Here is a 26,743-nt window from a genome sequence, read left to right as displayed (position 1 = left end):
ATTCAGTAACTCTTCTTTATATCAATCTCTCCTGATTAAAAGCACATGACAGCTACAAGGCCAGTAAAACAAAACAAGTCTGGAGTTTTCTGATCGTGCCAGATGAAAGATTTAAAGAAAAAAACAAAAAACCTGAGGCCAAGGCCAAAACCAAAAACCCCAAAAACAAAACAAAGAAAAAGCAAAACAGCTACGTTTTCTGGCCTTCATTCTCAGGCCAGACAATGTTCTCAAGCCAAGCAAAACTCGAGTGACTAGGAAAAACAGTTTTAAAGATTTTCTTTATTCTGCATCAGCCTGGGACAGAATTGACCATTGCTCTGGTGACAGCTACAGGAGTGACTTGCAACAGGTGAAAATTAATGGAACTGTGGCCATGCTCTATCACTGACCAACACTGACACAATGACTCTACATCTTCTACCAGCTGCTGATCTGCTGCTAAGAAACTTTGCCCTTGCAGGTATTCCTTTTAACCCAGAGCAGCATAGCCACAGCTATAGCATGTGGAGGAAGGGGGCTACAGGGAGGAGCAACCTTCTTGTCAGAGCTGTACAAAAGAGGCATCAGTTATGAAGTGCAACTTCATAACTGGGGCTTCCAGCTGCACAACAAGGAAAAAGTTCTTCACCCTAAGAGTGAACATCCTGGAGAATCTCCCTCCAAAATTCTGACTCTATGAGGCCCTGAGCAACCTCCTCTAACTCTGAAGTGGGCCCTGACTTGAGTAGGATGTTGGACTGGAGCATCTCCACACCAGAGCATCGTGAAAGATGAGATCAAAGAGCAGGAGCACCTGAGCACCTGATGTGTTGGAGGTCCACATTTTCTCCCCCAAATGGAGTTAAGATGTGCACACCACCTCTGGAAATCAGCTTGCACCACCCAGCAAAGCGTCGTCCTTATGTTTCAGTGGCACCAGCTTTAAGTGACATGAGCCTACACTGAAGTCATGTTCTCTAAACTGTCCCAAACACTGCTAGGATGGAGAGAATGAGTTAAAGCAGATGGGGATTAGCAAACTGCAGATTGATGGAAATTAGCCAGTGTGGAAAAAAGATTTGGTTATAACTGTGGTAAGACTATCTAAGTAGGTCACCACAAAACCACATCAGGGGATGGGAGTGAAGAAGAGGTGTTGGTTCAGTCTCACTACGGGAAACCAGACACTCTCCAGCTCTGCCCTTCCTGAGACACACAGGAAAACAGCTGCTGCCCAAACCTCAGCTCCTAACATCTCACGCCTGTTTGTGCCCATTTCAGTGGCTTTCACTTTCCTGCAGTCATTTCACAGGACAGCTTAGAGACCCTGAAAAAGAGAAAAGATCCTGACAGGATTAACCCCTGTAAGGAGAGTGGATCAAGCCAAGCGGTTTGTATAAAAAAACGAACAAAGCAGCTGAGACAACGATTAACTTCTGTCTCGAGATAAGTAGGAGACACTGGGGGAGTGCAAACACCTTGCACGGAAGACAGGATGAGGCTGAGGCTGCCATAACCAGCAGATAAGGGGAAGACAATTGCAAAGTCCAAGGGTCCAATTATCCTCTATAAACAAGCAGGATGAAGTCATCAAAAGTAAGAAAGGTAAAAAGTTCAACCCTGAGGAAGGACTTCGTTACTTCATCTGAAGACCCCCAAAGACCCTGAGACATATCCCCAAAAAAGACGACTCCGCCCAGACTCCGCCTGTTATGAATATGTATGTAAGGATGATGTAACCTCCCTTTTAATGTATAAATATCCAACCCTTTCCCTTAACCCTTGGAATCTTTTGTCCAGCGCGAGCTGGGGGTTCCTCGGATCCGACAAATAAATACCTTTGCTGTTTAAAGGCTCAAAACTTTGTCTCTAAACAGTTTGCTGGCCTTTTCTGGCTTCAACCCCAAGTCACAGCAGCGCCTGTGGCCGAGGGTATTTGGACTGACACCAGGCGAGGCTGCCAGCTGGGTGATGGTTTAATTCCAGAGCATTTTGACAATGATTTAGAGGCAGGAGCTTCCTGACTTTCGTTTGGTGTTCATGGGGAAAACTCTCAGAGGACACTTTCCTTCTGCTGCCGGGCCGGGTTCCCAGCCTGTGGCTTGGGCAGTGACACAGGGAGCAACCCCGGGCCTGCCCAGCCAGCAGGAAGGGTCAGGGTGCTGCAGGGAGGGTCGGGGTGCTGCAGGGAGAGGTGAGGGTGCTGCAGTGGAAGGGTCAGGGGTGCTGCAGGGAGGGGTCGGGGTGCTGCAGGGAGGGGTCGGGTGCTGCAGGGAGGGTCGGGGTGCTGCAGGGAAGGGTCGGGGTGCTGCAGGGAGGGGTCGGGGTGCTGCAGGGAGGGGTCGGGGTGCTGCAGAGAAGGGTCAGGGTGCTGCAGGGAAGGTCAGGTCAGGGTGCTGCAGGGAAGGGTCAGGGTGCTGCAGGTTTGGACGCGGCTTCAGCACGAAGCCAGGACCCGTTTCTGTTCTCGGGGAAACAACCCAATTCTTTGCCGTGACGCTTCAGCACCGCTTGTGGGGGTCACACTCAGACTTCCCGCACACCCGCGGAAACAATAACCCGTGACACCCTTCAGCACAGTGAGCTCGGGTGATGGCAGCTGAGGGAACGCGGAGCACCGGGGCGTGACGGGGGGTGGACACGGAGCTGCTGGGCGGTAGCAGCTGAGGGAGAGGAGCCGGGGACGGGAGGGCCAGGTAAGGGCTGCTGAGGACCCGGACCCGGCCGATGGCGTCTGACAGCTCCCTAGGGGGGGTTTAACGCGGGAAAAGTGACGTCACGCCCCCCGCGCACGAGCCACGATGACGCGGCGTCGCTACGCAACAGCGGAAAGCGCGCCCCCCTCTCACGTGACCACGCCCCCATCGCGCGCTCTCGGCACTCTTCCCCCCCCCACGCTCCATTCCAGCTCCGCTCCGATCATAGAGACTGAGGCCTGCGCTCGCCAGAGTGTCACCCGGGGTTCCCGGAAGTGGCGGGAACGCGGGGGAGGTTGGAGGCCGGCGAGCGGCAAGATGGCGGAGTGAGTGTGCGGGAGGGCGGCGGGACCGGGGATGGGGGGGATGGCGGCACTGCGGCCTCCGGGGCAGAGCCTCGCTGCCGTGTGCCCGACGGGGGAGAGCCCGCTCATGGGAGGGGGGACCGGGTCTGAAGCGGCCCTGAGAGGCGGGTAATGGGACCCCGCATCCTTGAACACAGCGGGTTCAGTGCTTGCAGGCTCAGGTGGGGATGGGTCATTCTCTCCGTGCCACTCTTACACCTGCAAACCAAGCTGCAGTGAGGAGTGTTTGGTGTCTGCAGTGCCTGAAGGGACTCGGCAATGAGCAGCTCCCTGAATCCGAGCTCCCAGTATTTATCTGTCATCACAGAGCCCTTATAAAAACAAACCCTGACGTGTTGGTCACTGGGACAAACACAGCGAGATCTGGTGGTTGCTTCACGCACCCGTCTCCAGCAGGCTGAGTCTTTTGTCATGTTGCTCCCATCCAGTATAATCATCAACTGTATTCTCCTGACAGGTCTGCAAATGCCCACCCTTGAAGTCATCAATGTCACCCTCCGCACCACGCTGGCTGCTACCACCAAACTGGTGGTACCTACACCTGCCAAACCTATCCTCCCAGTCCAGACTGGAGTCCAAGCACAGCAAGAGGAGCAGTCCAGTGCATGACAATTTTTTTTAGTCTTCTTGTTTAGGTGAATGATGAATTGAAAGTCTTTTAATCTCTGTCAGTGGTACTCTGTGTCTGAGAATACAGGGCAGCTTTCACCAATCCTACCATTTTATTTCTCCCCTGGTCTTCTCTTTATGAAATTAAATATTGTACAGGGCTTTAGAAAGTTGGGTTTGCAACTGCCCTGAACTTTCAGAAGCTGAGGGTCATTGCAGACATTTCACTGTGGTCTCAAATTGCAAACAATGTGTTTAATTGTCTTTGCCTTCTTATCGAGCGTGTGGCATGTGTTCATCTATGAAAAAGACATTGTCAGAATGCTCCATGCTGCTTGCAGCTGTCTTTGAGGACAGTGTACTAGACTATGGTCAGTTTAACTATCTGGTGCTTCTGGACAGCCCCTCAAATATTTTGTTACATAAGGAAACAGAAGTCAGTCCTATTTACATGTATAAGAACTGAAGTTTCAGTATATTTTTTCTGGTTTTCCTTCCTTTTCTTACATTCCTACAAGAGTGTGATAATGGCATGCAGATTGCCATAATTACATTATTGCTGTACATAAACAGGTATCTGAGTGGCAGATGCATACCCAACTTTTCTGAAAGTCTGGGGCTGTTATCTGTTTTTAATAGGATATAGCTAACTCACCATCTGCTTAGAGCAGTGTTGGAGTGAAAACTGTAAGTTACAAAACTTACTGGAGGATTAAAGTTTGTCTGTTCCTTTGTGTGTTTGTGTGCTTGGTTCCTCCAAAACAATCTGAGAGACTTCCCCTGTGGCAGATGGGTCACCAGGTAATCTCAGTGGTTACTCCTTCCAGTAGCAAAGGGAGGAAATATAGATATGGAATTGGCAGCAGTTCAGACGTCTGCAAATAATTAGGGTTTAAAAGACATGAAATTGTCTGCTATAAGCAATTAACTGTTACTGAGTGCAGAAAAAAGCAGAGGCTTATGCTTATTTCTAAAGTATCTGTCTTAAAAGAGGGTTAATGGTTTCTGGTAAAATTGTATTCCTAGACCTTAAGAACAGAGCTATGATTTTTTTGGCTGAGTTCCAGCCAATTTATACCAGTCTGATAACATAATGGGTCTTAAAAGCATCACCCTCAGGACAGGGGAGTTGCCTGAACAAAGTAAAGCCAGAATAAAAGCTGATTGTTCATAGTTATTCCCATTCATAATCTCTGATTCAGGAGCACAGGAAGGGTGAAAACTGAATGTAAATACCATGCTCTTACATCTGGATGTTGTGAGCTGTGGCCTTTAAAATGTTCTGAACTGGAACAGACCCACAAGCAGGTCTGTTCTGAGCTGTATTGGGTCAAAGCCAAGTCCCAAATCTGAAGTGTGTTAAGTAGCATGGGTTTGCCTCTGACCCTGGATTTCTGGGACTTATTTCTTTCTTCAAACACCACTTTGCTTCCAGAGTCATGCCTCTGTCCTGCCATGTTCATGTGATCCATGACATGCCTTTTGGCTGTTAGATGCTTTTCCTCTGCTCTTCCTTTTGGAGACACTCAAATGTTCTTTAAGCCTCTCTAGAGCACTGCTTTTTCCAGCCTCTTGCCTGGTTGTTACACTTCTGATATGTGCCTGGAGCAGCTGCTCTGCTGCAGATACAAACCCAGCAGTCTTACACAATGAATCAGTGACCAACAGCTAAAGAATGATACCAGGCTGCTGCCATGGTATCCATGGTGATAGGAGTTCCTTTAAACTATGGTTGCTTTTTGTTTTATTGTCAAAGCAAAGTACTCAAAAGCTGGTAAGTAGGAGCTGGTGATTAGATCTGCTAAATAGAAAGTACTTGTCCGGGAGTTTGGTGGAAATCCATAGAAGTAGTTACACAGATATTTTTAGAAGATAGCTTTTTAAGTCCTAAAATTTGCCTTAGTTATTTTCTCTCACAGGTAGATACATTGATGTGCTTCCTTCAGTGAGAATTACAGCTGCACTAAAATTTGTTTACTTGTATTGGTGGATTTCTGCTAAATCATTATGAGCTTTGCTATGCATGTTTTTAGAAAGAATACTTAAAACCGTATTTTATTTTCTTCTAACATTACTAAATCTACAATTTTTATTTCCTTCACAGCTATCTGCATCATATTGGTGCATTTACTAATAAAATATCGACTTCATTTTTTACCCGAGAGTGTGGCTGTTGTTTCTTTAGGTGAGTAACCTGATTTTTATATTGAACTTGTGTTAATACAGGGACTCTCAGTAGTCTGTACTTGATCTAATGCTCTGTTCTGTCTTAACCATAACTAGAAGATGCAGCAAACTTGATGTACTGAAGTAAACAACCAATTCATAGAATTAAATTCATGGAAGAAATCTATGTGCAGAGCCTGGCCCAGTACAATGACACACACAGGCACTGTTGGGCTGTCACTACCTGAGTACTTCGTTGGCTTCCTCTGTTTTTGCATCTGCACTGGATGGGACAGGATACCACAATGAAGGTTTGTGTTAACACAATGTGTTTGTGTTAGTTTCAGGAGAACTAGGGGTGTAGATGTGGTTTTAATCTAGCCAGGGAGGGTAATTGGACCATGAAAACCTGCCTGAACTGCTGGGTACTAACTGTCCCTGTGGTACCATGATGAGAGGTCTTCCTATGACTTGAGCTGTAAGACTGCCACCCTCAATGAGGATCAAGTGATTACTTAATTTGAATTATGTTTGGAGTATTCCTAAGCCTGTCACTTTATATTAGGACAATTTCATTTATTTGTTTGCTGTTGCTCTTGATTTATAATGTTTAAATGAAGAAGAAGTCAAGCCAAATAACTGTATTCTTTTCTCTCCATGTTGTCTAACTGAATGTTTAAAGAACCCAGTTTAACTAATCCCAGCAAGTTTTTCATCTGTCTCTGTCTTGTTTACAAGATTCTGTGGTATTTTTACTTCTGTTACTAGTGACACTTTCACTGACAGCCATTCTAAAAATGTAACAAAAAGAAAGCTGCTCAGCTATATCCTAACATGGCAGGGAGGAGTGTAATAATACTTGTTGAGCAGGTAATTTCTTACTTTCTCCTGGTCTTTGCTGGTTCCCTCTTTGATATTTCTTACCTGTATTTTCACTCAGTTTCTCAGTGGGATCAAGTAAGCTTTCTGCTGCTTGTCAGTACCTTATGCTTCCTGGAAAACAGGGCTCTTCTTGCATCAGGGGTGTTAGATTGAGAAAATCTTAGAGCTGTTATTTAGCAGAATGAAAACCAGGCTTTCCTTCAGCCAGGACTCCCTGAATTTTGCAATGATGATACCAGCAAATGCAGTCCCAGTATGGTAAGAGGGCGTTATACCTAATAACAACCCAGGTAACAGATGTCCTGTGTTACCTAAGCCTTATTTATTGGTTTATTGACTCAGTCATGTTTAAACTTCCATCAGCTCTGTTGACAGGATCTGTCATCTGTATAGTCACTGGAATTACCAGCTAATTGCTGGTCAGTGAACTTCTGTGACTGGTGATGATCTTCACAGCTGCAAAAGCACAGCTTGAGTTTCTGCTAGCATCCACTTTTGCTAGCAGTGCCAGAAATGAGGTGTGTCCTATTTTGACTTGTAAATTAAGCAGATGTTCCCAGGCAGTTATTGAAAGCAATAAAAATGGCAGCGGGGAAGATAAAGTATGATTTTTCACAGGTGTTTTTCCTCCCATTGTCTGAGCTGCTTAGAAGCTTCGGTTTCTAGGACATTACTCTCCTGATGGACAGGGCAGGAGTACATTGTCTAAGGCTGATTTTGATCTTGGTCTTTAAAACTAACTAGAAATTTGTTGGCAAAAATAGTTGCCAGAAAAGATTTTCTCTGTGATTTGTTACTGAGTTTTAACATCTTCTCAGGAAAAATAAAGGTTGGTTGTAATAAGAAAATTCCTGTAACATTTTCATCAGGATGATGCTTAGATTAACTCTTACAGACCTAGCTTTGCAATTAGCCCCTCCACAAAACTGATCTACCTGATTTAATAGATGGAACCAGCTGAGCAAAAACTACATTAATTAATTTGGTAATAAAAGTGGTTTGTAGAGATATGTGGGACAAGTGTTAAAAACAAGCACAAAGTTTAATTCTGCTGCTATTAAAACCTCTTAGTGATGCATTATTTTGTGCAGCTCTCTCTATCATTTTGCTTAGCATAATCTTAGTTGAGTAGTCCTGTTGTGTGTAATGTGCAGTGAGAAGCAACTTGTGCTTTATAAACTCCAAGTTGTATGATTCAGGCTCATCCTTTTCCCTTAACCTCTGCTGTTGTCTTACATTTATATTCATTTAACTTTGGATACCATAAGAGGACCCTGTCTGGCCATGACACTTGTAAGAGTCAGCTTGTGATTAGCTCTTCCTCTAAAAGAGCTTTTACACCAGCCTTGTACATAAGCCTCTTGAGCTCATAGGACAGGGATCCACCCAGAGGCCCAATTTCACAAAGTCACATTGGAGCTCTTCCTCCTCAGCAGAAGCGAGTTGAAGGATTCTTTTTTCTTTTAAAGTCCCTCTAAGCATAGTTTTATGTGAGGGCTCGTGATACTAATTAATAAAATACTGAAACTTTGTTCAGAAAGTACACTTCCTGAAGTCTGTGCCTTCAGGGATAGGCTTTGCTTGTTGTGGTTTGTTTTTTCTCCACATTAACTTATTTTTAAGTGATAAAAGTACTGCTTGTACCAGTTGACAACGATGTTGCTGCTCAGCAGAACTTAGAAGTGTTCTACTCCTTGGCTTCTAACACAGCTTCCACCCCAGAATGGAATGCCTGACTGTTAGTTCTGAGACCTGTGTTGCAGCATGTGAGTGACTCTAACTGTATTCTGGCCTTCAAAGAACAACAGACCTTTGATGTTCCTTCATTAATGTTCTGCTCTTCCTTTCCCTATAAACCATTTCATGGAAAAATTATCTGAAGGCACTGGTCCCAGAGGATAGAAATATTTTTGTATGAAAAAAGGCTTAAGCCTCATGGCTTTGTGCATATGACACATCCATCAGGAGTAATCCACATGATGCTATGTGTAAGACTCTTTCGATAGCTGCAGCATGAGAGAATGAAAACACATGAGTTATAGAAAAGCATACTTTAGGCTTTATAGCCACTTTTTACCTTTTCTTCAGTATTTTTCACTTCTACATCCCAGTGTTTGACTCGAGGTTTTAGTTCTGTAAATACAGCAACACAGATCTGGAGTCTGACCAAAGACAATTTTTCCTCATAACTCCTTGAGAGAAATTAATGACTAATGAATCATCTTCTTGACTTCCAGAAGAAATCCAGTTGGTTTGGAGATTTCTGTTTTATCTGAAGATGTATGAGAGGAAAGAGCATGATAGCCTTTACCCACTGAGTTTGCAGCACCCTTGATAAAATTGTTTTAAACTCGAGTTAGTATTTCTTCATTATTTACAAGATGTGTAATTCATTTGAGAAATAGTTCTGCCAGTGTCTCCACCCTGATCAGAATTTGTTGTGTGCTTCATTGCTGGTGAGTGCTGTGATTTCATTGAGACAAAATTCACTTCTTTGCAGAAGACTGATTTCATTTCAGCTGTGTAAACACTGCAGATAGCATTCAAGTGACATGAAGGTGTTGTGCTGTCACACAGATGTCTAACTTACAACTTCCTGATTCTTTAGCAAGAAAGATGGAGTTTTATTTGAATGCAGCTTAGATGAGAAGCTTTTTTGAGTAGTTGAACCTGTTACCTTTATGAACCAATGAGCACAGCACTGTCAACACTCTTGTTCAGTATTTGGATGACCCAAGCGACCATTTCTGTGTGGAAAAGCTGTGTAATGATGTAACATACTGGAACCTGGCAAATATGGGACCCCAAACCACTTTGTGTTTCTGTGATTTAGGAATGAAATACTTGCTGACTTTGTTTCCCCTTGTTTTCACTTTTAAAACTTCATTGACTAGAAGTCCATAAGCAGTTAATGGAAACAGTAATGCTTTTGTGAATATTTCAGAATGTTATTTTGTTCTCTCCTAGGTATCCTTATGGGAGCTTTTATAAAAATCATAGAGGCTCAAAAGCTGGCCAACTGGAAGGTACGTTTGAAGCAATAGAGTAATATAATATAAATACATCCCCATAATTATATGTATTACATATAAATATATATAAAGCATAATTTTTAATTGTAGAACAGTCCTTAAATGTTTAAAATACACCTGTAATACTAATTTCTGTCGATGTAATGTCCAAAAACTTACATTATACTTCTTGCCAAAGTTTGGCTTTTTTCAAGTAATAATACAGCCCATTTCAGGTCCTGATCCTACTGAACTTTTAGTACACAATATTAATTTTGCCTCAAGTAATCCTTTTTATGGTACCAAGTCTATTCCTATTAGATGTGTGGTAGAAGTTGCTGGACATCTTTTGGACCAGTTTGAGTAAAAATACCGGGGGCTTGGATCAGACACCTCCAGAGGTCCCTTCCAACCTGAATTAGCATGTGTAGCATGTGATGCTGTGGGGTTTTATTTCCACACATGTGACATTACAAAGGCTTCCCCAGGGAGGGAGAACCCTGGCAGAAGTGTCTCCAAGAGGTGAAGCAAGGACTTGGCCTCCTACAGTTTATCTGTATCATCAAAGCCATGAACTATTCCTGCTTTAATTTAAAACCTTGAGGTATTTAAGCTGTGATTTTGGTTCAGAGGATCAAACAGTTTATTAGGATTAGATCAGTGAACTGATTGAAATCACACTGATTTGAATTGCCAGTTTAAACAGGATTTGTATTAGCAAACTAAAACTCTTGGTCCAAGTAGTGCATTTTAATCTGAGCTTGCAGCTTAGTATTTCTGAGCAGTTATTTCCCTAAAGGAAAATTCTTTTTCTGCTTCGTTGAAATACATTAAAATGCATAGATTTTCACTCAGATGTAGCTTTTAATTAATTTTTTTTTTCTATCAACCAAAAAAGTCAAAAGTTGTGCCAAAAAAGTCATGTTGTGATGTTGAATTTTTACATATTTACTTACTAGAAACAGTGGGTGGTGCACTAGTTTGTTTTCATTTCTGATTTGTGTCAGCTGAATTTGACTCAAAACTGTAAGTCAGCTAAACTGTCACAAAATCAGAATTTTAAAAACAAGAAAAAAGAAAGCTTAAAAGTATGATCTGATTTGAGCACTGATTCTGTAAACACAGGAAATACAGATCATAGCTAGTGAATTATGTAGTTTATTTCTGGTAAGCTTTGGTCAAACCTTGGGGATGTTGTGTTCTGTTGCTCATGTTATCATCTGAGGTAAAGGGTCACAGATCTACATCAATATTTGCTTATTTAAGTTACTTTCATTGTATTAAAGCTTAGGTTTAAACAGAGGCTGTCACAGTTTCAGATGTGAAATGTTCTAATCAATAATTACTTTGTACTTTATAAAATGGCTTTAATTGGTTTTAAATTTGCTAGAGAATTTTTGTTTCTCTTACATGGAAAAAAAATAGGATATTTAACTGCAGGCTATATGTGCATACAAAGCAAATCTTGGGTCATATCCCTGCCCTAGGAAATCTGTAATGTAATTTATTGCAATCCTGGCTAACTAAGACTTCACTGGACCATGTCCTTGCTCGTGCTTCTTGCTGACTGCCCTGGCTGATAATTACAGTCCTCATGTTTTGCACAAATGCAGTCCTTCCTTTTCATCGTTTCTTGCCTCCTTGTCCAGCACTGTTTTCAGGGGCTTTTACAGAGTGTAATTAATCAGGCATGTGAGGTTTTTTTATTGTTGTTCTAGTGCAATTACTGCACGGACAGGAACTGGGTGGTGTTGGCCACAGATGCACGGAACTGTGCGTGCAGAATAATGGACTGGAGCTTTCCAGTATAAAGGATGAGTTTTATTTTCTAAGTCCCCTAAATCCTTTAAGATTATTATCACTGGTACACAGACAGGAATGAGACTTTAAAGAGATAAATACTTCCTTATTGAAAGCTGGTGTTTTAACAGCATAGTCAATCAGCTGTTTAACCTGGATTTACACACATTAATCATGGCTTACAAAGGTGACAAGTTGTTCTCTCTTCAGTATTGAAAACAGTGGCCAAGAGATCACCATTCCTTGACAGTCTTTACAGATTTTGAGACTGAAATAAAATGAGAATAATTTTCTGTGGAAAAAGAAAGGCTTTTTCTTTGATATAAATAACCTGGTTTCTGTGCAGCTTATTTGGACTCAGTAGATTAAAATAAATAACATCTAGATTTCTATCACTGGATTTAAAAGAAGCCAATGGAGTAGTTTACTATTATTCAGTCTTTTATTTTGTGATAAGAAGAAAGTTTAATGCCATTTCTACTTTCCAACATTTTTGTAGGGGGGTGGTGGTGTTTTTTTTTCTTTTAAAGTACTTTCCTTTTGGAGGATTCTGTGTTATTACAACAACTATGATGACCTTGAAATTAATTTTTTTTTTTTTTTGCAGGAAGAAGAAATGTTTCGTCCAAATATGTTTTTTCTGCTTTTGCTTCCACCTATTATATTTGAATCTGGATATTCATTGCACAAGGTCAGCCCCTGCCAGACACTAATTTTACTTTTCAAGGTTTTGTTTGAAGCACATTCTGCTTTTGGTTGTCTTCATGAAGTTTAGGATAATTGTGTTGAATTCCATGTAATTATCATCAAATTGATTTACTGAATTATTGTGTTCCAGGGTAATTTCTTTCAGAACATTGGCTCCATCACTCTGTTTTCTGTATTTGGCACTGCAATATCAGCTTTCATTGTAGGTGGAGGAATTTATTTCCTGGGCCAGGTAAGAATAACTGCTTTGAAGCACCTAAGCTTATCTGCCTTGCTCTTTGAAAGTCCATTTTTCAAGAGTAGACAAAAAAGAAAGTGAATTTATTGGACACAAAGCTCAGTTCTCTGCTATCAGAGGCAGTGTGATAACCCCCTCCATAGATGTAGTATCCTCTGTGAACAGCAACTAAGGCTTGAGTTGAGTTTTTTGTTTTTTGTTTTTTTTTAACTTACTTAGTCTGTCAGAAAGACTGTTCCAAAACCTGTATTCTCTAGAGCCATCTTCTAATTTGCAGTATTAATCTAACTTGTTCTTCTGTCAATATATTTTTATAGACAACTGTATTTTCTCTCAGACTTCATTCAGTTAGGCTAAACAATCTGTAATTTCCTCTTTGCCTCTCAGATTTCCATTCCTCTGAATGTGTTAGTTACTCTCTTCTTCTGGATCTGTTCCAGTTTCCCTGATTTTGGGTGGCCAGAATTGTAGCATTAGATTACTGTGGGAGAGCACTGTTAGACTGAGCAACATCACTACTGTGATTTCTTTCATTATAATGAGCTTAGGATTTGATGAATAGTTTAATTTTTAAAGATAGCAGAAGACCACAATAGATTGTGATACTCTTTTTTTTAATGTTTTACCTATTCTTTCAGGCTGATGTAATTTATAAACTCAACATGACAGACAGGTAAGCTCTTGGGAAAACGGTATAGTATATGAAATAAAGATAAACTCAAGATAAATGTATATGGCAAATGCATTGTAGTTGGCCAGCTCTTCTGGTTATTTTTTTGATTGCTTAGTTCCAACATGGTGTACAAAACTAATAAATAGATTGAGCACTTTTTAACCCTATTTATTACTCCCTTATTTCCAAATAGTACATAGACAGGAAAGATACTGGGTTTTTAAACCAACCTTTGAAGTTAAAATATGTAAACTTAGATTAGTTGGTATTATTAATATGTGGGATGAGGGCATAAGTTTCTTGGCCAAATCTTCTCTTAGAGAATGAGTTCTTCTGTATCAATAATGCAGATTTTTCAAGAACTTAGCAAAGGATCTAATAATTTTTAGAATGACACCACTCTACCATTATATAATGTTTGTTCCTGGTTTGTTTGGGATTTTTGTGTTTATTGTATAGTAAACACAGCAGTTCTCTGCTCTGTTAAAATTCCTAATAAATATGGTGGCAAGCAAGAAACGTAGCAAGTAAAACATGGGTGAACAGCAAAATTCTTCCTTACTGGGTTTCAGTCTTTGACTTTACACAGTTTTGCAGTACAATTGCCTCTGTATTGTCTACATTTGGATTCCAAAGTAATGAAGTTTTGGCAGTTCCCTTTAAATATTCCTCTTTAGTTCTTCTGTACTTTAGAACTTCTGAACATGCTGTGTGTATGATACCTGGTTTGAGCTGTGTCTGTAAAGTTGTTTGGTTTCCCATTCCCCTGATTTTTTTCTTAGTTTTCTCAATAAATAAAAAGTTGTCATTTCAAGTGCTCATGACTGGGAAGAGAGCATAACTTTTCACTGCTTAGGAACTATACAGTAGTAGTAACAACTTTGTTACTACGTGTTAGGATGAGTTTACTAGATACATATTTTTCTTTCATCTAGTTTTTTGTTTTGTGTTTTCCCAGTTTTGCATTCGGCTCCTTAATATCTGCAGTTGACCCTGTGGCTACTATTGCAATTTTTAATGCCCTCAATGTGGATCCTGTACTTAACATGTTGGTTTTTGGAGAAAGCATTCTTAATGATGCAGTCTCTATTGTGTTGACCAAGTAAGTACATTTGAACTACGTGTGTATATGGAAACAGCAACCACATTATTTTCTGTTAATTATTCATTCAGATAGACAGCAATCATGTATTTCTGGTGTAAAGCTGATTTTTATATAATGCTTCTTTGTTAAAACATAACAAAACCTGCATGGGCAGAAGACAGTAAAAAGGTGTCTTATTATCACCACCTCAGTGCCTCATCTCATTGACCCCAGAGAACTGATTGCTTTCTAGGTCCATATGTTTACCAGTGTTCTTTCCATCTGAGGATCCTGACAACAGAAGACCAACTTGTGTCCTTTCAGGCTTGCACAAAAATATTTACCTTGCTAGTTATAAATCTGTCTCCAGCATCATTGGCTTGTACCCAGAGCCCCACTTCCCCATTGAGTTGGTGAGGCAGGGATACATTGTCATCCATGGAATAGTTTTGTATCTGTGTTGGGAAGAAGAACCCCTGATATCCTTGTCCTTTTGCCATGATAATTATTTGGGGCTGAAAGCCTAAAAAGAATATAGATATACCTACATGTTATTGGTGAAGTCTATAGATGTGACTGAACATACAGAAGGAGTAGATGTACTAAGAAGGTGGTGAAGTTAGAGTGCTATTTCAGTTAACTAATTGCTATTAATACAGCTGTAGTGCTTTCAGGGCAGGCCATGAAGGCTAACAGCAGTCAAAAGGAACACTACTTAAAATCCTTGACCTGTTTGCATGGAATTCTATGAAACATGTTCCTGAAATTCAGAGATTGCTTCCATTTCCTCCTAAGAGTTTCTTTGAGTTTCCGCAGTGACCTTCTTGTCTCCACACCTAAATATTTGATGAGAAGTCTTCCTGTTCAGTTGTTTTTCTGTGACACCCACACAATCCTTCTCTTCTTTTTCACACCCTGAGTTTTTACTACTGCAAATTGGGTTTTTATTTCCTTTTCAAAGTCTGAAAGTTGTTTTGTAATACTGGGCATTATCATAGCCTATTTACGCCATTCTGGGGATTCTTCAGAAGAGCAATGTTGGATTTCCAGATTTTTAGCAGAATTAGGTTTCCCTTTGGGGATTACATTAAGACTTGATTTAACATCTTTTGACATTCCTCTTTTTATATATATCACAGTAAAAGCCTTTTAAGAATGGAAGCAACAAAGAAATGGAAGTTTTCTTTGTTGTCGTTTTCAAAAGATGTTTGGTATTTTTGGATTCAGGCTTAGAATGTATAACTGTTTCTTTTTATTTCTTTTTTTAATTATATCTAGCACAGCAGAAGGTTTGACAAGAGAAAATATGTCAGATGTAAGTGGATGGGAAACGTTCCTACAGGCACTGGGATACTTTCTTAAGATGTTCTTTGGCTCTGCTGCACTTGGCACACTTACTGGTCTTATTTCTGCATTAATATCCTTTGTTAATTTTGGTGATACCCATGTATAAATTGGTGATCTTCAGCATTCTAATAGTATGTTTCTTTTTCATCTTCTCCATCATTACTTAGGGGGATATTTCTAATTAGACATTGTTTTGTTGGTTGAGGAATTTTCTCATAGGTATTTTGGATTCATGTTAGTGTGTGTGAGTGTTGCTTAAGTTGCATCAATTTTTTATGAACATAATCAAGGTCTGAAATGCTGTATAGTACCTTATGTGCATTGGAGTGTTATAAAATATGGTAATTGTGTAAATTCAAAATATATTAATTTCATTTCAGTACTGATCCATTTTTACAAGCATATGGCTCCCTTTTTACATACATAAAACATTTAATTAAAAAAGGAAAAGAAAAAAAATAGCTGCTTTTCCTGAGGGCTTTTGAGTCAGACCAGATCATTTGTCCCTAAGTAGCATATTCAGGCAGCTGAACACAGCTCCTGTTCTATTTGGATTCACATTGAGTTATATTTGTCCTCTTCCACTTCATGAATTGGTTGCTAAACAACCCAGAAGCTTCTCTGCCAAGCTGAGGAAGGGTGTTTGCTGTAAGCCAGGCACCTTTGTTACTTTTCAGAGCTTGTTTCATGTTAACAGTGATTCCACTGCAGGTAATCTTTTGTGCTGGGCTTGTAAACAGTTATTCATGTCATCTGGGATATACTGTTAAGCACTTTGTTTGTAAGTAATCATACACTCTGATCCTGTAGAATATGGACATATTTCCTCTCTTGGTTCATTAGCCTGGTTCCATGATCTTTTAAATTATTCCATACATCACAACAGAAGAGGGAGACAGATGTTCAACACTTCTTTCACTGATATCTAAATGATACCAAGACAAAGAGAAAAGCAGCCTATTTGCCCCATTACAGCTATTTCTGCCTGAAAGTGTTGGATTTACCCTGAGCATGCAAAATTGCAGTACAGCACAGGACATCTCTTAGGGGTTGCCAGCAGATAAATATAGTGGAAGATTATTGAGGGTTCATGACACAGGAGGAATGTGAACTTCCATGTCACAGGCATCTAAACCTCTGAATTTTAACAATAATTAATAATTAATAATTAATAATTAATAATACAAAATTAAACATCTTTCGCGAGGGGGGGGGGTTAAGACACGACGTGATAGGTGGAGTATTTTAAACATAAGGCAAGGATGTGATTGAGGGAATATTCCTCACTGTTAATATTACTGCAAAGCTGTCATAGCTGTTTGAAAGTAACTGTCTAGTGAATTATGAGAGGAGATTGCTTGCTTGGTGTGGCAAATAATAATGTCCTAGGCAAAATCCACTTGTGCTTGGCAGCTGTGCTGCAGAACTGTGCATGAGATGCAAAACAGAACTTGTGGCCTTTGACAAATGTCCACGTCTGTGATGACAAATCAAAAGTTTTGATGAAAAATCAAAAAGTTTTACATATCTTTTGCATCAAAATGAAGTTGTTAAAACATAAATTAGATCAATTTTAAATGCTGTTCAGTAACTCTTCCCTGTTTTTAAAAAAGTCTTTACTATTTAATGAATCTCTGTGGATTTTTTTGCCATAGTTCTGGAGCAGAGATTTTGAAAATTGAATATGTAGGGAAATGTCTCTTGTAGATCCAAACAATCTGGCATGTTATTGTCAGTATTGTTTAGGTACAGCAGTAGCATATCTTCTCTGTCTCTAGGTCTGTCTTCTGTCTGCTATCTGCTATTTCTAGTATTCTGTCTACTGCTGATAGGAGTCTATAAAAAGTTTCTGTAAGAAGTTTCTATAAGAAACACTCCTCATAAGAAATTATTAATCTTTTCTTACTTTAGTCAAAGGCAGATGTGAAACTTTATTAGCTATTCAGTAGACAAGTACATTAAGCATAATCGTTGTTTTGTAGTGGCATGACCCAGATTTAAATTTTTCTTTGAATTTTAATTTACTTTTTCCATAACGTTTCCATGTGTACGTGCTGAAGCACATTGATTTAAGGAAAACACCCTCCCTAGAGTTTGGGATGATGATTATCTTTGCCTACCTTCCCTATGGACTTGCAGAAGGTATCTCACTCTCAGGTGAGTAGCAAAATGAGTATGTGCACATTTCTTTGCCAAATTTAGGGAGTAGATGGTATTGGTGTCTGAGAGAGCCTCTGTTTTTTCACAGTTTCTCATTTAAACTGTGGTCTTACTTTTAACTTTGACTTTAAGGAAGCACTTATTCTCTACCTCATGTTTTAAAAATGTAGAAAAGTTAGTGCAGCTTTTATAAGCATTAATTAGCCAGCATAAATACTACTGTTCTCCCCAGTTATCACTGCCTAACACAGAATTAAAATGTCAGCTGCATGCTGTGGATCTCAGCCACATCAGCAAACATGAGTAATGTCCAGCTATGACCTTGGAGCTGTTCTTTTGCCTCTCCTTCAGGGGAAATCAGCTGAGACCAGTGTTGTATCTCTGAGTAATTGGTAGAAGTTTTGCTGAGGGCCCCAAGAAGAGGCTTACAGGTGAACTTGTTTGATCGTTCTGTAGAGCCAGTTACCAGACAGGGGCTGGTTCTGCTGGATGCCCAGCATCTTTGATCATTGCTGATTTTAGTGGGGTTTTAATCTCACTTCTCAAAGGAAAGTGAGAAGAGACACAAGTTAGCATAACTCAGATAGCTAGGGAATCTGCTTGGTTCTTTTTTCATGTTTTTTTTTTTGTTTGTGTTCTTAAAGTGCATTAAAATATGTATATACTATACAGCTATATAAGAATATTACAAGTTTGTGAGGGGTAATAGCATGACTAGATTTCTTGTTACAAGCTGCAGGCATCAATTCAGACTTTCTGGAAATGTACATGTGAGCTAATATCAATATTTTGGAATGGATCTGTAGGAGTGTATATCAGCATACCCTCACTGATGTCAGTGGAGTTGTACTTTTATATATAAATATATGAAGATGTGGCCGATAATCATGGTGGTTACACCATCAAGATCTACAACACTAATGCAAACATTCCATTCTGCCCACTTCTGTATGTGTGTATAGGCCAACATGTATGTAGGGGAACTAAATTATATGAAACCTGAGCAAGCAGTTACATTAAGGTATTTGTGTTGCTGTAAAAACAACTTTTGCCCTGTGAGAAGTCATGATATGATATAGTAAAATATTGCAGAATTACAGTGCTCTTGCCTTATATAACCAACACTTCTCTAAGTTGGTACACAAAAGAAAACTTGCAGAAAGATTCCTAGTTGGTTCCCATCAGGATGGCAGAGGTTCCTTGTATTTCTAAAGACAACCTCTTTGATTTGCTCAAGTGCCTTCAAGAATGATTTCTCAAGAAATACAAACTTTGAATGACCTCAGTCAGGTCATGCTACGTTTCAAACAAAAGCTTCTTTTGACTGCACCTCAGCTATTCTAATCCCTTCAGTTGTGTTCATCTGGGCCACTCCTGGCATGTAGCTCCAGACAAATACTTCTAGCCTTTTAAACTTCCCTCTTCTTGGGAAAAGCAGGCATACTTCCAAGTCATCCTGTCCTTTCAAGAGCTGAATTGGAGTTGATTTCTTCTGGGTTATGTTGTCAGTTTTGGTCAGTTATTTCCTCCTAAGGAGCATTGTAGTTGTTCTTTAAGCAGACTGCTAATTTTTTTCCTGGGTCCTAACCATCATCTGAAATTACAGGTGTAAGTCTGTGCAGCAGCTGTGAAAATGGTTAAAACTCCCTTTAAGATAACCAGCTCCCTATGAAGGATGAACAGCTGACAGCATCTGTGATATGTCTTGAAATAGGTTGAAAATCAGATTCTTGACATAAATAACCAAGAGCTGGGAAGCAAGGTAGATGGAAAAAAATCCCTAACACAAATGAAAGATGTGTGAAATACAGTGAAACCTGAGGTTGCTGTTCTGACCTGTCATATCAGCTGCTGTACCTCTGTCCCAGCTGTGCATGTCACTAGGGCAGATGGATTCTAGAATGGAAATTTGGTGGCTTTTCCCATAGTTGACAACTGAGTTGACTCTGTGTAGTGACTTTTAGCAGATGCTCTCGTGACCCTTTCTGCAGGAGGCAAGGGACATTCTGAACATTCCTTGCAGGCCCTACTTACAGGCTGTACCTTCCAGCCTAAATGGTTCTGGGATTGCTACAAAGGTAATTTTCTCCCAGAATTCTCAAGTCTCAATAGCTTTTTTTGATTTGCCCGTTGATAAAAAAATTGATGGGACATCTGTGTGTGCTACTTATTTTTAATTTTTTATGGTATTAGATGTGGTGCACTGTACAGGAGTGGATTCACACCCGTGTCCTGTTGCTCTTGTTCTGCTTTTGGTAGAGTGATTGGGCCTGGCTGATCAGCAGGTAGGAAAGAATGATACATTTTCCAGGAGAAATTAATTATACACTTCTCTAGCCCTACTATTCTCAAATATTAATTCTTCTTTTGATCTCATCTCAACCTGTTAGGAGAGTGAAAAGCAGGGAAAACACTTAAGGACTGCCTTTTTATTTTCCTCACTTTTATGGGAAAATGTGACATAACAGGGACTTATTCTAGCTTGCAAGTGACCTATACTGGGCCTCCTAGGATTTAATAAGACCAGTGGAATGAGAGCAGTATGAATAACAGTGGTAATAGAAACCCCACTTATTGCTTCATAAGCTTTTGTGTCAGTAAGGACTGTAAACACAGATATTTGCTGAGTGCAAACTATTCTTCTTCTGTTGACTGCCACATTTTTCTCTACAGGTATCATGGCAATCCTCTTCTCTGGCATCGTGATGTCTCACTATACACACCACAACTTGTCTCCAGTTACACAGATTTTAATGCAGCAAACGCTGAGAACTGTTGCTTTCATGTGTGGTAGGTTCTATCTCTTACTAATATGTAATATTAATGGTTCAAAATTATATTTGCTTGAAGTGGTGATTCTGATGGGAGCAGCAGAGTTGTGACTTTTCTTCTAGCTTTTTGTATGTCAGTGGTACATGTCTTTCAGAGAAGAATTCCTAATAGTGGAGGCTGTATGGCAGCCAAAAGTCACTTTTCCTGCCATACTGGATAAAACCTACAGTAAATCTCTCTCTGCCATCCTGGAGGCTCCTGCTAAGATTTGCCTTGAGACTGACAACCAAGTAGAGATCTCTGACTCCTGTATTTCTCTGGTCTATTTTTAGTTTTAGGAGATGGATTTTTATCAGTACTTTTAAAAATGGTTTTGGATCTAAAAAGCTACTTGCAAAACCAATATCTTTACAGGTTGAGAAGGTTTTTTTGGAAGTAGTGACACAAGCAGCTCAGAGTCCCATAGCCTTTCCATTTCATTTTGCAAGCCAAACTGGGAAAGAAATGACATGCTTCTGTTTACAAATAGAGGCATTTTGGGGGGATGTCATGAATATATTCCTCATTCTTTGCCAGGAGTTGCATTTGGACCATGGTCAGGGAGCAGCCCTGCTGCAAACTAAACTTCATCACTCATTACCTGAGCACCAGTAACTCATCGAAGTTTAGTCTTAATCTATTACAAATGCTATAAAACCACATATTCATTCAAGTTACTGAAAAAGAGTTCTTTGAGGTAGTGTACAATTTTGTACAAATTTGCAGCAGGTTTTCAACACACAAAAAGAAGTAACCAGTACCCAAAGCATGACCAACCTTCTTGTGCTGCAGTAACCAAGGTATTGCTACTCTGAGTTCAAAACCATCCTGTTTTTAACTGCCTTTATGATAAGGAACCTACCTTGCTAGGACAGCAGTAAACTGATGAAACATCTCAACTCTCTGATCCTCTGATGATGAGCTGGTGCTGTGGAAATAAAACATCTGGGTTAGTGTAGTCACTGAGCATTGGTGGTACAATTTCAGATTTGTAAACATCACCTCTAGAGGTTATTAGAATATATAAGAATTGTTAGATCATACAGTGCAGTATTTTATTACAAAGAAAGTCATGAACTGCTGCCATTAATAAGAAATTAATGAATTGAGCACTAATAAGAGTACAGAAACTTCTACAGAATTATCTAAGATGTGATTTCTCTTTTTCAGAAACGTGTGTTTTTGCATTTCTTGGGCTGTCAATTTTTAGCTTTCCTCACAAGTTTGAAATGTCCTTTGTCATCTGGTGCATAGTAGGTATTTACTTTCTTCTGTACTTATTTAGATGTATTTTTGATATTGGGGAGGGGGTGAACACCTTACAGTTAATATATTTTAGAATGGTTGTGTTTATAGATTTTTATGGAAGTACTTTTAATATATGCAATCTTTAAAAAATCCCAGTTTGTTTTTATTTTGAAGCCCTTGCTTGTTTTGACCATATTTGATTTAATAAAATAAATCTCAAAAGATGTTGAGATTATTATGTCACTTTTTTTTCCAAAAGTTATTTTCCCAGAAAACAGTCCAGAGTTTTAGAAATCTTTAGCTTCACGTGAACAATTTGCATGAATGGGCAGTTCCTAGAAAGTTCAGCACCAGCTGGTATAAAACTCTGCTCTATTTCATCTCTCCAAGACTGCAGCTTTTGAGTCTCTCTCACCTATTGTTGCAGTCTGTCTGTATAAACCCATTTATATGTGGCTTCTCCACTCTGGTCTCACCTTCTTTAGAGGAAGTCCTTACTCAAAATTCCTCATTCTTTGACTCCATTCTTAATTCTTTTTCTTTCATTCTGTATTTCAATGTAGCTTGCACTTTGAATTAAGTTTCATGGGGGGTTACCTACATCTTTTGCTATTATAATTAATGACTTGAAAAGTATGTTCTCTTTTGCTGAGTCAAAAGAGGGAAATATGAATCTATTCCCAGTCACATACAGCAGTGTATGCTAACACAGTTTAGTCCTTGGTTCAAGGGAAGAATTATCTACAGTTTACAGACAATGCCAGCAGCATGAGGAACTGCTCTCACTGCATTACACCCAACTTCCTTATCTAATACATATCTGAGGTGTGACTCTTCCTTCTATGCAGCATTGCCCTCACGGGCATAATGCAAATTTCATAATTTTGGGGTGATTCATAAAGGAAAACAGCACAGCCCTTCAAGGATCCTGTTGACTAATTCTAGGATATTTATCTTATCAAGGTCTGTTTGTGGTGGAGCTCAAAAGCAATGCCATTGTGAAAACCTTTGCTTTTCTGAGTTAAAGGGTTCACTGTATTTGTTAATTTTCTGCCATTAAATCAACAGCACTCCCCCCCAGCAGTTGCTCCCCCCCCCAGCAATGTTGCTTCAGTGCATGGTTTGTTTTATAACCCAGGGAAGTGTTGAAGAACCAGATTACATGCTGTTTGCTTGGCTTCTGGCCTTCTTCTCTGAAGAACTGGTCCATGGGGAGACAATAGAAATATCTTATTGCCTCATAGCTGCTTTGCCAAGTGAATGATTAAAGGAGCTGAACTGTGGAGAACTTTTGCCCAAAGTAATTCTTGGTGGCCCTGGAATGCCGCTTGGGTTGCATTTATTTAAGTAAAATAGTATCTGGTCTCTGTCAGTGACACATCTGGTTTAGTTTCATTTAAGCAGACAAAATGTGTAAAAGTTCAATTCCACACTGACCCATGCTGAGAGATTTCTTTGTCAGTTTAGCTGCAGACCTACTTGCAAGACCTGTGAGCAAAAAGAGAATATTCACCTTCCCCTGTACAAACCAGATGCAACTGGGGCCTGCACAAATGTTACATGTCAAATGGTCTCTTGCTCTACTTTCTGTTTTTCAGGTACTTGTTCTGTTTGGAAGAGCAGTGAATATTTTCCCACTTTCCTTCCTACTCAACTTTTTCCGTGATCATAAAATCACCCCCAAAATGATGTTTATCATGTGGTTTAGTGGTAAGTTAAAGCTCAAAGTACAGAGGACTGGAAAAAATGTTGTCTTTTTCATTGTGTGGGCTACTCTGTGAGTAATTAATTTTCCATCTATGGAGCAAAACTCCACTGAACATTTACACCATTCTCAAACCCAAGTGCAACAGATGTGTTCTCTTTCCTCTTTGTGCTTGAGGACCATGCAGTGGCAATCCCCACTGGAGCTTTACTGAGAGTCTAATTTTCTGTCTACATCTAGCAACTTCCCAATTTGAAAACCAGTATCTGAAGAACTCAGCTTCCAGGTTCATTATAGTGTGGTAACCAAATGATAGATAAATGGACATGGTATAGAATCCTAAAAATCTCTTAAAGTTAGAAATCATTATTGAGTTATCAGGGTGTTGATTGTTCATTGACTTACTGTTCCCTCTGATAAGGTTTACGTGGGGCAATTCCCTATGCCCTCAGCCTCCATTTGGGCTTGGAACCAATAGAGAAGAGGCAGCTCATTGGGACAACAACCATCATCATTGTGTTGTTCACAATTTTGCTGCTGGGAGGAGGAACCATGCCCCTTATCAGACTGATTGACATTGAGGACTCCAAAGCACGCAAGAGGAACAAGAAGGACATTAACCTCAGCAAAACAGAGAAGATGGTTTGTTTCAGTTTTGTACTCAGAGGATCCTGGATGGGAGACCATTCTGGGTTTTTTAAATTTTTACATTTTTCCAAGACTGGTGCATTACTTTTTACTATAAAGTAAAATGAAAGCAATGGAAGTGTTACAGGAAAAGGTCAAGCAGTATAATCTTAAAATACCCCAAAGGCAGAGCATGGTTAGTGTTTAAACAAAATAACTGGACAAAGGGAGAATTGGCCTCCTAACTCAGTCTAATTATAAAATGATCCATACAAATTACAGTAGCACCAGCAAAAGCATAAAGCAGATGATACAGGATTGAGTCATATACAGAGGGAAAGTAGCTGGTACAGTGAGTCACGAGTTAATAATAAAAGAGGCAGATGGGAATTATTTTGAAAAAGTCAAAGCAAAGGCCATGAGAAGGTGGTAACAACAGCACTCTTCTGACTGGGTTTTATTTTAAAGTGATTTCTGACTAAGCAATAGTGAAGAAAACTAACAGCCTGACTCCTTGGGTGCAAAGTGCTGGAATATATTCCAGAGCATTTGCCTGTTTTTTTCCCAAACCATCAAACAAAACATGCAGGGTGTTATTCTGTGGGCTCTGAAGAACAGCTCCTCATGGCATGAGGTTTCAAAAAGCTTGCAGTCTTTAAAATTACCTCCTGTATATATATCTGTACGTGTGTATATATACCACTTAGGTATGGTGAGATGTTTTCAGTGAGACAATGACATTAGTGCTGCTTGCTGGATAAAATCATTGACCAGCTCACAAGAGAAACCCTGCACACCAGAAATCTGTTCTCAGCAGTAGAAACAATACAAAATATGGAACATTTGAGGTCTTTTACCTTTCAGCCTGAAAAGGGAAGTGGCTTTGGGAATTCAACAGCTGGACAGATTCATGTAGCCATCAGTCCTGGTAGGCTGGGGTGGTAGTTTCCAAATTATTCCAGCATGGGAATTGGTTGTGAGAAGGGAGAACAGAGCAGGGTGCTGAAGCAGGCTGGAGAGATGACTGGCACATTTCTTAGGCTGTTCCATTTTTTGTCATGTTTCTAGGGAAATACCATAGAATCTGAACATTTATCAGAGCTCACAGAAGAGGAATATGAAGCCCAGTACATAAAACGCCAGGACCTCAAAGGATTTATGTGGTTTGATGCCAAGTATTTGAATCCTTTCTTCACCAGAAGACTTACACAAGAAGTAAGTCTTGTTTTCCTAAATAAAAGAAACTGTGATGGAGTTTGGCTGTCATTTCACTCAAGGCTCATAGTGTAGCCATGCAGCTTCTCCATGAGGAGCAGTGAGCCACCTAATGTATTACTTGTGCATATGTAGAGCAGCTGTAATGAAAAGATGCACTGTAAAATTGCAGGTTGGATTAAATGAGCATCTCTCAGGGGTACCACAATTAAACTTTTAAAAGGTGCATGGATTTGCTGAACTTGCCTTTTATCTTGGAGAGTACCATGAAAAGTATCAGGAGTTGCTAGTTAACTACTGTTGCTAGAAAAAGCTGCTGCTACTTGTGCAGAATTTTTAAAGTGTTGTCATACAGAGCTGCTGCCTTTTACTCCCTATGGTCCTGTGCATTCTGGAGTTGTGCTCTTTCTGCAGAATGCAATTTTTATCATGGAAATGCACACCAAAGTTGCAGCCTTCACTTTTAAGACTTGTTCACTGGGAGACCAAGACTTTGAGGCTGTAAAAGCAAAATGACACCTGGCTGGACATGTAACTTAACACTGAGTGTCTCTTAGAGGTGTAAATACTATGCCATTTTTCACTCCACACCTCAGAAACCTAAGACTCCTTGGCCATGTTATTCACTTTCTCTAATTTGCCACAAAATTAAGCTTTTTTGTTGTGCCATTAATCATTCTGAGTAAAGTGTGCACATTCCATCTTCCTGGCCTGCACAAATAGTGGTATTTTTCCTCATTCTGTACTGTTCTTTTCAGAAGAATGCTTTCAGCACTTTCCCACAAAAACTAAAAACATTTTTTCAAAACCATAAAGGAATCAGGAAACCAGGGTAAGCACGAGATTCATAGTTAGTAGCCAAAAGCACAGGCTGCAATCCAGATGGCAACCAAAGGCTAGAAAAGTAAGTATGTGAATGACCAAAGCAGACCACGAGCTTCTCCCTGTCCCTGGGAGCAGTGCGAAGAGCAGTGAGATTCAGAGCCAGGCTATCAAGACAGCATTAGGATTGTTGAAACCCACAGAGCAGGATTGTCTGGGAAACACAGACAAAAATACCCATCATCAAAAATATCATCCGTGGAGATAATTACTGACTAAACACTTGATAAATATTTCCTCAGAGGAAACCGACTGGCTTTGCATGCCTAGGGACCAGTAGAAGATTGTTTTCTAGGGAATATGTTAAACTGCTCTTTTTCTCTTGATCTAACACCCAAGTAGTGTTGTAGCTCAGTAACAAACTGTTCTGGTTTGGTTTTGCCCTAGGACTTGCATCACGGGCGCATTCAGATGAAAACCCTCACAAACAAGTGGTATGAAGAGGTACGACAAGGGCCCTCAGGATCTGAAGATGATGAGCAGGAGCTGCTCTAGCAGACCAGGAGTGCAGTGAGCTCATCATCAGAGAATTAG

At 40.0% G+C, this 26,743-nt stretch overlaps 1 protein-coding gene across 1 annotated transcript; it reads left to right on the top strand.

Annotated features, from left to right (window-relative positions):
* The first annotated feature begins 3,044 nt into the window (after positions 1 to 3,044).
* On the top strand, positions 3,045 to 26,743 carry SLC9A8 (solute carrier family 9 member A8). Its single transcript, XM_030463344.1, is given in 16 exon segments — positions 3,045 to 3,147; positions 3,501 to 3,644; positions 5,757 to 5,837; positions 9,668 to 9,726; positions 12,119 to 12,202; positions 12,350 to 12,451; positions 13,096 to 13,130; positions 14,089 to 14,232; positions 15,493 to 15,631; positions 17,613 to 17,718; positions 20,395 to 20,511; positions 21,703 to 21,785; positions 23,379 to 23,490; positions 23,907 to 24,127; positions 25,181 to 25,327; positions 26,597 to 26,743. Coding segments are annotated over 16 exon segments (1,824 nt in total).

This window comes from Calypte anna, chromosome 20, assembly GCF_003957555.1.
Source record: "Calypte anna isolate BGI_N300 chromosome 20, bCalAnn1_v1.p, whole genome shotgun sequence".
Classification (NCBI taxonomy): domain Eukaryota; kingdom Metazoa; phylum Chordata; class Aves; order Apodiformes; family Trochilidae; genus Calypte; species Calypte anna.
The sequence above is the reverse complement of the archived record's forward strand: the minus strand, read 5'-3'. Positions and strand labels throughout refer to the sequence as shown.